This window comes from Neltuma alba, unplaced genomic scaffold (assembly GCF_004799145.2).
Source record: "Neltuma alba isolate B1F8T4 unplaced genomic scaffold, ASM479914v2 tig00010802_pilon, whole genome shotgun sequence".
In the NCBI taxonomy this organism is placed as follows: Eukaryota; Viridiplantae; Streptophyta; class Magnoliopsida; order Fabales; family Fabaceae; genus Neltuma; species Neltuma alba.
Window position 1 is genome coordinate 72,494 of NW_021635616.1, and position 12,548 is coordinate 85,041.

General features: G+C 38.3%; 2 protein-coding genes across 2 annotated transcripts; both read right to left on the bottom strand.

Moving 5' to 3' along the window:
• Positions 1–3,602: 3,602 nt before the first annotated feature.
• Positions 3,603–4,768, bottom strand: LOC114759224 (transmembrane emp24 domain-containing protein p24beta3-like). Its single transcript, XM_028948354.1, has 4 exons — positions 4,547–4,768; positions 4,253–4,439; positions 4,043–4,150; positions 3,603–3,904 (listed from the first exon to the last, which is right to left on the bottom strand). The coding sequence occupies exons 1-4, from the start codon at positions 4,766–4,768 to the stop codon at positions 3,771–3,773; spliced, it is 651 nt and encodes a 216-aa protein (XP_028804187.1). The 3' UTR covers positions 3,603–3,770.
• A 4,061-nt stretch (positions 4,769–8,829) lies between these two features.
• Positions 8,830–11,898, bottom strand: LOC114759163 (protein indeterminate-domain 12). The gene is made up of 3 exons (XM_028948264.1): positions 11,572–11,898; positions 11,082–11,478; positions 8,830–9,804 (listed from the first exon to the last, which is right to left on the bottom strand). The coding sequence occupies exons 1-3, from the start codon at positions 11,738–11,740 to the stop codon at positions 9,018–9,020; spliced, it is 1,353 nt and encodes a 450-aa protein (XP_028804097.1). The 5' UTR covers positions 11,741–11,898; the 3' UTR covers positions 8,830–9,017.
• Between the last annotated feature and the right edge of the window lie 650 nt (positions 11,899–12,548).

Consider the following 12,548-nt stretch of genomic DNA (forward strand, 5'->3'; position numbering starts at 1 on the left):
GCAGGTTTCAATTTTGTGGTGGTTGGAAGATGCGCTGTGATTTGTTTAATCGTTCAAATCTACGCTCATAATTTTATATTCGAAGGGGAATGTTCGTTCTGCTAACTTGTAACACATGTATTTCACGGAATCTACGTAACGGAGACACTAAACCTCAGGATTGGAGTTATCATCAGCTTCGATCGGTTTCATGACATTTCCTCCCACTAACTCGGTGTCGCCAGTTAATTGCTTGCTGCTTTGGCAAGCTAAAAAGTTTCGAGACTATTATGGTAAAATGAATGATTCGATTCTCCTGAACCGAACCATTGTTAAAAGGATTGATTGTTAGAGATGAAAAAAAATCATGGCTGAAGAATTCTAGTGCAAATATCTAAGAAGGGGACATCAATAAATGGGAACGAGGGTGAATTGCAGTTAAAATATCTGGGAAGGGGGGTTTGATATTTTGTGCTTTAAATTGACGGCCTCGAAAATGAAAAGTGGAACGGAAAGCAACACTTAACAAACCCCAAAGCTTTGCCACTAAGCTTAACCAGCAAATGAGCAGTGGATTTTTGGATAACACAGATCAGGCCAATCAAAACAAAAATCTCCCTCAATAGCAGATAAATGAGAATTTTTACATAAAATATTTAGAATTATTTGCGTTCCTACTTCCTGTTTATTCACTGTACTGATTGATTTTTTTTTTTTGGGGGGTGGAGGGAGGTTGTCGGAGCGCGATGTGGGGAAGGCGGAAGCGCGTGAAGGTGGGGCCCAAAGCCCATCAGGCGGTGCTCTGATGTTGATGCCACTTCAAACTGGGAAGTCGCGGCAGTTGCGGAGCCCCCACCCCTCTTCGCTTTTTCCGTTTCCATTCTCTTTTTTTCGATTTTTTTTATCAATCCTGTTCCCTTTTCCATTGCTTTCCCGGGGATCAAGCCAGCTGGTGGCTTTTGAATTAATCCCCCACTTTTCTTCTTTTCCACCAAAATATTTATTTCAACTTTAATATATCTTCTCTCTCCTCTCTGTCTTCCCCTCTTTCAATTTTGAATTTTTATGCATTTTACAGACATTATAAATATCTTTTTTGGCCTTTTTTTTTTTTTGCCAGGAAGACCTCTTTTCGCCATGAAAATCATCAATATCAGCACATTTATCTATTTACCGTAAAATGTAAAATAATTTATTTCATATAAAATATAGTATTCATGGCCGGCAACTCTTCCGGCCAGTCGCAACCGAGAGGTTATCGAGAAAGGAGGAGCTGAGGGAGTCTGATTAAAGCCCCGTTTGGATAGCAGGCCAAATCATAGTTTAAGGAAAAAACAACCCCAACAGGTATAAATTATCTGAAACCATGGTTTTGGGTTGAAACCATGATTTTGAAAAGTTTCGGGAGAAGTGAATCCATTCTGCTTCTGCTCAAATTAGAGAGTATGATTGTGCCTATTAGAATAAATCTCAACAATAATATGACTTTAATCTTATCTTATAAATAAATATACACATATTAATTATTTATTAATTACATTATCTTATGTATTATTAATTATGTTGGTAAAAGAATATATTATTAACAATTTATTCGTTCAAATTAAAATATATCATACAATCTATGTTTTATGTAATTATATATTAACTTATGTTTTTTTAATAATTTGTACATATAAAAAGTGCTTCTAATAACAACTATTCAAACACTTTCACTTCTCAAAATTACTTTTTCACAAAATCTATTCTTCATAAAATCTATTTTTTCCAGAATCTATTATCCAGAAGCTATTCTCTAAACCATAGTTTGGTTTCATCCAAACACCTCCTAAGATTGTGAGTGGAAGGAGCAGAAATGTTAGTTAATAAAATAAGTAAAATATACATATATTTTTTAAAAAAAAACTACCTTCATATAACTAACTAGAGGGACTTCCATAGATTTGGATAGAAAATCGCTTCCATTATAATATCACCGGTAGGTAACATAAAAACTTATTTAATTTATTTTGATCTTAAATATAAAACTTTAATATATTTTATCTCTCATATTTATCTATTTTTTTAAATGCAGTTCATATAATAACAGTAGTTCTAGGTAATACACTTCATTAATAAGGATATTTTAAGAAAAACATCACTTATTTATTACAAATAACTAATCTAACTGATTTTCTTAATCTATCTAAATTAATTAATTAGTTTTTATATTAGAGAAGAAAATAGCATCTAAGACTTTCATGAAAGACAGCTTCCCTTTTCGCAACAAGACCACCGACATGAGAACCTTAACAAATTCACGGCATTGGAGTGTTTTTTAATCACAACTTGGTGTTAGTCTTCTTAAAAAGGACTCGTTCCAATTTTAACAGCCATAGAAATATACACTTCGACATGCATACGTTTTATCATTCCCCCCTTCAATATTGGAAAGCTGGGCTTTGAATATTAAATAAGAAATCCAGAGGATGCTTGCCCTGGCATTGAAGCCTTCAATTACAACGTGGGTTTCGACCTGGTCCCTGTTTTGACCACAAATAAGCCATCAACTGATTTCGTCCTCGGTGGAAGGCTATTAACAATCGTTTGATTTCCCTCTGCTACGTCTCAACTCCCCTCAACTTGTTAATTCATAATTCAATAAACCCTCCGTTTATCGAGAATGACGTTATGCCCGATTCTTTGCCCATACAACAAGAAAAGATACAAAACCACTCTAACCATGAGATTTTGATTTTAATATTCTCACTTGAATCACATGAATTAAAACTCTCAACACTCCTTCACAAAAAAAAAAAAAACTCTCAACATCTCAGCAAAACAAAACAAAAAAAAAGGAAAGGAAAAAGAGCTCAAGATACTCAAGTTAAAAAATTCCAGTGGATAGGTATAAAATGGCCCGTGTGTGTGCACGGCCCATCCCATATCAATGAGAATTTAGATGGGTCTTCACTGTAATGTTGTGTGTCAATTATCCAAGAGGCGTTTCGTTTACGCGAGATCCTCGGGACAGATGATGTGCCGTAGCCTATAACGAACCAGCTGAGTATCAGCTTGGGCTTGTACTATGAAGGGGGCACTAATAGGCTAACTACATTGGGCTTTGGGAGAAGGGACGGACTGGGAGATAGTTTAGCGTATGGATGGCTGTACCACAAAAAAAAAAGGACGTCCGAAAGCGGCGGAGATAAATCATAAAAGTGTCTCATATATGATCTCTCCTTCCATTTGGCCATAGTTCTTGAGCATCTGGAATTTCTTTATCTGTTTCCCTAGAATCCTCGTACTTAGCAAAAAAAAAAAAGAAGGAAAAATTTCCTTTCTGAGTGTTCCTCTTTTCCTTTGCGGCTCTTCCCTTGTTGTTAACTAAGATCGTTCCATGACTCCGAGGATAAATTGAATCAGAATAATGCTCCAGAATTCTTCCATGTTCATCACTCTGGCGACTTCCTCATTCGGGACATCAAGTTCATGACGCGTGAAATTTTTTATACTAACGTTCCCACTAAAATCAAAAGACAAGGACGACAAAAACAAAAAAGTCTGTCCCGATCAAATAGTTCTTCTTTTCCAGCACAAACCTTTCAACGTAGTCGAACTACATATACATATCCACATTCCTCTTGAAGTAAACATGAAAATTTTGAATTCAAGTTAGGAAATATGACTGAATTAAAATCTGTTCTACGGGAACCATGCGCCCAAAAATTCAATGGGACATCACATGGAAAAGGTACAAGAAGGACTGCTAAAAGGCAGAATGAGAAGTACGATTGATGACGAAGAGCAGACTATACGCGGTGGTAAGCATATGATTTGCTGAACAGGCGACGAATATATATCACTTGGAGGATGCTCGTTGAAGCAAATAAAACATACTCCGTAATTGTGTAGAATACAACCCGTCTTCTAGTGCTTTCATTCGCTGCACTTTCAAATTAATCAAACCAGTGAAAAAAATTACAGCAAAATCAATGTTCAAAAAAGCTTGACAATGATCGGACTGAATGTATAAGGATTGGAAGAGCAGCACTATTCGTGTGGGAGAACAAAAGCAACTTACTGTGTCGATGCCTAGCCTCACGTGCTTTCAAATACCTTTGCTCTGCTATAATAGACTCTAATGCCTCCCTCAACTCGGCGATCTTCACCTGAACAGGGTCTAAATGCTCTGAATTCACAACCACAATTCAAACATAATGCGACTGGTTAACAAGACGAAGATGATGACGGTGTATATGATAAAATAACTGAGAGAGGAAGCGGAGGCGACCATGCTTGGCAAGGTCGGACTCATTAGGGATGTGGCCAACGTGAATGTAGAAGGATACGGTCTCGGGCGTTGAGGAGGGGTTCTTGAAACAGAAGTTGTATATTCCACCTTCTCGGGCTTTGAACTCGAACTTGTCCCCCGATGTGCCCTTCAAAGCATACAGCAGATGACCATTGGGAGATGTGGCCTGGGCACAATTCATAATTTCAACCACAAGCACCATAACTAACGCTTATTTCAACAACAACGAACTCAAATCATTCTGAAATGATTCACATGGAGGAAGGGAATTACAGTGAATTCAATTCCAGGATGGTCAGAGCTCCAGAAGATGTCATGGTCCATCACCACAAAATTCCCGGAAACGGTGTCGCCTTCGTGTAAAACGTTCTCTGATACGCATTCCATTTCGATGAGACTGATGGAGAGGGCAGACCCATGGCAGATTATGCTTCCCAGAAACACCAGTGCTAGCGTGTAGATCGTCGAAAACCAGGACGTTTTCCTTCTATCCATTTCAGAGTCACTTGTTTTCTGGATCTGTACAGAAAATGCACGGGCTGAATCATCGAGTGCGAAAATATGACGGCTCAATTTCTGGAATTGAGCGGTTTAAACAGGTCCTTCCTTCGCTCCATCACTATAAACTCGCATTCCTCTTCCTTAAAATAAGACTTGGAGCGAGCACGTGCGAAAGGTGCACGAAAAATAAACCGTACATGATCCGTCAACTTTTTATAATTAAGTTATTAAATTCAATTTTCAAAAATTACGTAAACAATTTCACAAGCGAAGTTTAGGAAGCTCGTAGCAATTTGAGGCCTTCTTTTGTTTTTAAGCAAAAATTTGGTGAATTGAGCCTCGAAAACTCTTTTAAACTGACTCCTTATGAATTAGATTGATTCTTGTTGGTAATTTGAGGCCTTTTAATAAAAAGAACAACGTATTTAAGTTTGAGCCCATGAATTCTGAAGAGTTTGGACTAGAGTCGGCCCATTAACATCGGCCCACTTAGAATCGAAGGTTCCCGTGCTTAGATGATGGGTCCGTTCAAATTTAGGACGTGGCCGAGTCACGTCAGGTGGAGAGAAGAGTGCATATATTTACTCTCTTTTTTCTTTGTATTATTCATTCTACTACCTCTAGTTCTAATTATAAGAGCTAGTTAACTAATTTAAAGAGATTAAAGTAAAAAATTAAGTTAATTATTTGTAATAAATATGTATTGTCTTTTCTAAAATATATTTGCCAGTCAAGTGTATTGGTTAAAACTACTATTGTTAGAAGGACTGTCTTGGAAAAAAAATACATAAATATGATAGACAAAATAGATTGAAATTTATATTTACGACTAAAATAAAAGGTAAACAAAATCTTATATTAAGGATAAAAATAGTATATCTTTTTTACAAATTACGTAAACAATTTTAGTACTTTTTAGTGCCCATCATATTGTATATTGTATTAAAGACAATCCTATTTAAGTGTACAGCCTCCTGGCTTATTAATTTTCCTCAAGCGGTGAATTTTCTGCTCATCAAAAGATATGAGCATAAAAAAGAAGATGAAATTCGGGTGTGTCAGTATTATCTCAGAGGCAATCATTATATTACTTAGCTTTGATATGAATCTCATGTTTCTTCCATTATGGATCCATTTGGATTAGTTGTAAAAAAAAATAACTTATTTGCAATTCAAAAATTAAATTAATAATTGAATAATGTGAATTGTGCTTGGATTAAATTTTATAAGACTTGGTTTGTAAAATTTAAATTGAATAAAATGTTATTTGGATTATAAAAGAATAATGGAAGAAATGAGAGAAAAATAATGAGAGAATAATGTTACAAATATAATCATAAGCATGATTCGTACTTCAAAAAGTCACCTCCCTCGGCATAATATTAAGTGCGGAGGCCCAAAACTCTCCCAAACAGGCTTCACCTTTTGCAATGGGCTTCTGATGAAAACTAACTGCTTGTGGCTGAAGAATTGCTCTCCCAGACAGATAGTATATGTTGACCCCGTATTTCGAGTCTGGTAGTAGGGTTTATTCGTATCACGCATGTTTGACCAGAGCATGTACGACAATTTTTCACGCACGTCACATTTTGTTTGGCTCCAATTCTCATTATGATCGTCTGACCAGACTATACCTGCTTTTGATTTCTTAGTATCAAGTTATCCGGGGGATTTTGAACACAATGGCTCTTTTCTTCTTTCCCATAAACCCCCCCCCCCGAGATAGTCAGGCTCCCTACACATACTCTAATGATTACATCTTTCTCTTTTCAATTTTCTGCGTCATCACTGCCATCTCAGTGCATGAGTTTCTACTTTTCACGACTCGTCATTTGCATTATAATCGAGAGTTTCACTTTCTTGTGTATATGTGTACAAAATGAGATACAATACAAATGCGCAGTTTGGTCATGAGATCTTTTTTCTTTCAAAAATTTTTTTTGAACCAAGTAGATATATTCTCCTCACACCTAAAGATCACAGTGAAATAAAGCTAACCATTCAACATACATATATCGAACTTCTAGGGAAGATATACTGCAATTAATAACGGTGTCCATAAATATGCGGAAGCGAGGTGGATAACTTCTAGGGAGGCTTTTTTATGCTGTTCTAAAGTTTCTTTACCTTTATCTGTAAGTCTGGATACCGTTTAATGCAGCGTATAACTAAAGCTCAGCCAAATAAAAAGCTAATGCGGGGGGGGGGGGGGAGTGAAGTTAAGAAACAGTAGTCATTGGTGATTGAACCCAAGTTGACGTCTTCCTAAAACTTTCTTTCAGGAATGTTATCCGCCTTGACTTCAAGATGAGACGAGACGCTAGTGGAAGATGATGACATAGGAAGCATGCTGAAAAGAGGGAAGAGAAGACAGGCTTTACGGAGGAAGAGGAATATTATGAAAAGAAGTAGTCTTTTTTAGCAAGGCAAATGGGACGTTTTGTGTTGTGTTCCATCTAGCACTGCAAACTAGTTATATAACTTTATAAATTTTAAATTATAGATGTACTTTTGAAAAAGCTCGGATCCGGGATCTCCTTTCTTTTGTAAATCCCTAGGCTCTTTCTCTATTTTTCTCCCTTGCTCCCTGGTGAAAATATGCTCAAGTTCAATTTTTTACCGTGACCATACACTTTCTCCATCCTTCAATCAGGCAGAGGTAATTAATGCTGAGCCTGAGAGCTCAGCTATATACATAGTACCATCTTATACATGCATGCCTTTGGGTTTTGCCTACTTTATCCTCTCTTCGCATCACAATAACCAAAATCGAAGTGCCAACATGCAAAGCATATAACAAGCAGGAAGAGAGTTCGAATTGTTAATAGCTGTTTAATGATAAACAACATTAATGATAAAAAAACAGAAGATCCTTTGCGGAACAAAATTAGTAATAAGCCTGCGATGTGGGTCGCGTGCACAGAATATAATAAAGCGCAAATCTGCACACACGCTGGAGCAATTGCTGAGGAACTTAATTCATTGATTTCGAGTTTCATTGAGTTTCTTTTATATATATGACCGTGCGCGTTGACATTTTTCTTCCCTTTTGGTTTAGTACCACTATGTATACAAATGACGTCGGACCACCTTCACGCTTGGCACAAATTCACATAAACCGTGAAACCTTTTCATTCCCGCTTATAGCAGCTACCAGGTTTAAATTATACACTGCTTCCTCTTGCTCCTGATCTTCAGAAGAAAAGGTTCCATTAGTCCATTTACTTTGTTTGAGGCCGCTCGTGAAAAAAAGGAGAGAGAATTTCTTGGGATTTGAACATAATGCGTTAGGGTATATAAAGTATGTCCACTACTTCCTGAAGTCGCTTAACCATTTTTGTTGGGGACTTTGCAGAGCGCCCGTGGTTCAAAGAGGAATTTAGGAGTAAAAGATTTACCGTGAAAGAACACATTCATGCAACTATACGTTATTTTTTTTTTTAAAAAAAAAACCTAATGCACGTATGTAGAGCCAATTTTTTAAGTTGTCCTCTGGCAAATCATGGCTTGATTGCACTATCTTCTAATCATATTCAACACTAGTTTAAGGGATCCATGTATGAAACATAGACAGCTTGTACGGTTTAAATATCCGTTGGTGGTGTGTGTTATAATAAGTTCGGAATCTATAAATGAAGTCTTATAAAAAGATCGGAGATAGTGTGTGATATATATGCATGAGGTTCGAATTGCCACTCTAGCATTTAGATTATCAGATGATTAAACTTTTCAAATGAAATGGAAGAGATGTAGCAACATAAAAACCAATCTGTAATGAAGATATATATAAAATAGAGCAGATCAGCGGTGGCAACAAATGAAGGATCCAATTCAATTCATCATCATAATATATTGCATGTGACATTTCATCTGTTCAAGTATATAATACCGACAAGAATTGAAAGGCCCCGCAATGTACTAACTCTCCGCATGCAAACACACACATGCACACAGTCTCCTCCCCTCCTTGCCCCTGCCTCTGATTGAAGTGACACATTCATTCTATACGTATTATATATATTGCGCACCGCTGGATTTACTGAAGCTATTATATGATTTATTCAAGAGCAAGCTCTGATCATAACCAATTAAGCGTTACACTTCCTTAACAAAAAATAATCATAACATCCAAATATATAAATAACGCACTGAGTAAAAGAAAACCGACAAGTTTAGAGAAAAAAAGCAGAATCTCGGTTGGCCATTTTACCCTCCTTGTTTTGGAAGTATTTTCTTTTCTGTCTCAAGAGCTCCCCCACGTCTCCGGCGCAGTGACGGTCCCAAAGAATGCAAAATCTTGTTGGGATCTGAAGAGAGACTGATGATGGTGATCGTATGGAAGATACTGATCATGCTCTACGCCCCCCGTGAACATCAGCATATCCTTCGCGTTCAGCTGGCTAACGTCAACGGAGCCACAGTTTCTTCCGCCGTCGACATAGGCGTTCAGGCCGAGGAAGTCCCTGGTCAGACTCTCACTTTCATTCCGGCTCATGAGCCCTCCAATGTAGTCGTGACCCGCTGAGTCGATCTGCTGATGAGTCCCAAGTCCAAACTCGCCCATGCTTGGCTGAGTCACGTGAGCCATTGTTGACTGTGGTCCACCATCAGCTGCAGCGGCAGCGCCTGGACCTGTGAGGGCAGTGGAGCCCAGAGTTGCAGCCTTTTTGAGAAGCGCAGTGGCTGACAGGTGGGCCGACGTGGCGGCGTTTGAGGGCACATGGAGAGTTCCTAAGAATGGGTTTATCATGTTCTTCTGATTATTCTGCTGCACTTGAAGAAATGGCAGGGAAGAGAGGGATGGGACCTGAAAACACTGAGCTTCCGTCTTGATTTGGACGGCATCAAAGTTGCTAGGGTTAGGGTTTTCCTGGGATGGGTCCCAGGGATTCATCATGATTTGATTTTGGAAAGGGAAGAGAGGTTGAAATAACATTGGGTTCGTGGAAGCTAGTTGATTAGCCGCCAGTCTTGCACTTTCTTCAGCCAAGGCATCGCAAAATGCCCTGTGAGTTATGAAGCTGTCCTTCCTGCGGTTTTCACACACAATATTAATCAATTTTTTTAAATTAAGGTTTTAATCATAAATTAATCATCTACAAATAAGGACATATTATTACGTCTCGTTTGCACGGTGATTCAAGTGTCGAAATGCTGAAACGCAACAAACCATAATCAATAATTTTTGTTGCAGATAAATAATTCGTGTTGCAGGTCAAACTCAAAGGAGGGGAGAGAGGGAAGAATGGCCATTATATTGATGGATGATTGCTTCATGCAGGGCTCAAATATTGATAAATTATTGGGAAACTTGCCATAATGACGAAAATGTCTTTCGAAATAAGAGCTCATGCATGTCACGAATATGTGTGTGTGATTGAAAAATTGAACAAACCCATATGTATTTCTATTCTCTACTGATGAAGCAGCAAGAAAGCAACTGGCATGTCAGAAATGTTTTCAGACTTATCAGAAATCACAATGATGAACAGCTCGAAGACAATCCTCAGCAAATAACGCCCTTCTCTGGTAAAATATAAGAAGAGAAACATAACTCTTCCAAATCCTTCAAGGATTATATGTACTTCTACTTCTTTTTGCTTAACAATTATTACAGCAAATAGAGGAACTTGACGAGGAAGAGATGGTTATGGTGAAGTCGGCCATAATTTCTGCGTTTTTGGCCTGAATTAATGAAATTGAACACTATCTAAACACCCGAAAAATGTCCGTGTTGTCTACAACATTATTAAATTGGTATGCATCCATAGGCCAGACCCAGAATTGTACGGTGAGGTTAAAAGAAAAAACAAAATTACCAGTGAGCCACGACTCACGGGCAAAACAGTAAAGCAAACAAACGATGGACATGTCGATTGTGCTTTTTCGTGGTTGCCGCACATTCATTTGGCAGTTTCAGGATTCAGGAACAGATGGTTGTTCCGTTTTTCTTTTAAATATATAAAAACACGCATATATATGGCGCACTAATTATCCTTCAGCGACAAACACTTATATATTAGCTGTCTCCAATTTCATGCAACCTGTTATATATTATATTGCATCAGAGAAGCAGATGTATATCCCAAGTCTAGATCTTACCATTCTCGTGTGTGAAGACAGAGAAACCACTTGAAAACAAATATTAAAGAGGCCCTCTTTTGACATATGACTGTGGTGAAGCCAAAAGCAAGCCCATGGCTTACTCTCGATCAGAACCATACCAGAAACCCATCTAAAGTAAAACTAGTTAAGAAGAGAAAACTGGGTTAACCTTCAAATCACGAGCAAGTCAGTGAGGAATTACCTGGAGAAAAGGATTCCGCAATCACATCTGTATTCTCTAGTTCCACAGGTTTTGGAGTGGGCTTTCCAATCTGACTGAACAGCGTAGATTTTGGAGCACTTGTGACATTTCCACTTCTTCTCTCCATGTTTTCTGCAGTAGTGTTTCTTAATACCCGTGAGATCTCCCAGAGCTCTCGAGGGATTGTGGTGAACACACGAAGGCTCGGGGCAAACATAAACTCTTTTTTTCACCTCCTTGTTGCTCCTTTGTTTCAGCTTCCATGGAAGGTTATGCCCTCTCCTGTGTAGCTGAAGGTTCTGATCTCTCTGAAAACCCTTGTTGCAGATTTCACACACATATCTATTGGTGGCCAGAAGGGTCTTTGGCGACAACGCAATCACTTCAGCATCTGGGTCTGAAATTAACAAATTAAGAAAACCTAGGACGTACGCCTAGCTAGTAATAGATATTCGGGGGGAAAAAACTAAAAGGATTAATCAATAATTACCTGGATTTCCGGGGAGGCTTCTTTTTTTCTTTATCTTTTGAGGCTGCTGATGAGGAGAGCTCATCGAAACGATATGACTTGGTGCAGTAAAGTTCTGAACTATAGTACCAGAAGAGACAGTGGCTTCTTGAGACAAAGAAGCGGAATTGGACATGGCTGCAGAAAACATTTGTTGTCGCAGAAAAAGTAATATAGATGCGATATTCTGATATGTATTTGCCGGACTATCTAGAATCCTGTAGGCTTTTGCACCTCGGAACAAAACTAAGAAGTAGGCGACTCCCCGAAGAAAGATCCTAGCGTTGCCCACAGACAATTAAGCAGGTAGTGAGCTAGCGGAGCCCACAAGACAATCAACTGGGGTGAGCAGGTGGGAGGGAAAGGAAATCATTCACTGGGGATGCCAAAGCAAAACTCGTCTCGTGAAGGGATGATGATGATGGTTGATTCTCCAAGCCGCTTTCTTTTAGGCCATGGATTGCTTGTCTAAGCTACTCTGCAATATCACCTCAGAAGAATATATATCTCTTTTCACTACAATTCATCAAGACTCCACAGAATCCACCATGCAATCAAATATGTGGAAAACAGATGTTAGCGAGATTTTTCTTCAGCATAATTATGGTACCCATTAACCTTCCCCTTACTTTTTCCCCTTTTCTCTCTTCTAATTATAAATATTAGTGGTTTTAGAGAGAAATAGCAGGAATGAGTGTATATATATATATACACACACGAATTAAGGGCCTGGTGTTTTAAATATAGCGTGGGGAAGATGATATGACAAGACTGTAGGAGGAGGCGGCAAATTGTAAAACGCACTGGAAGAGGCTGCGAAGTTTAGAGAGAGGGATCAAGATGATTGATGAGGAGCAAGGTCTAGGAAGGAGGCATCCTGTACCCTCACTTGATCCTGCTAACTTTCTTTCCTTCTTTTTCTTTGTGTAGTGTCTTTTTTTTTTTTTTTTTCCTTCCCC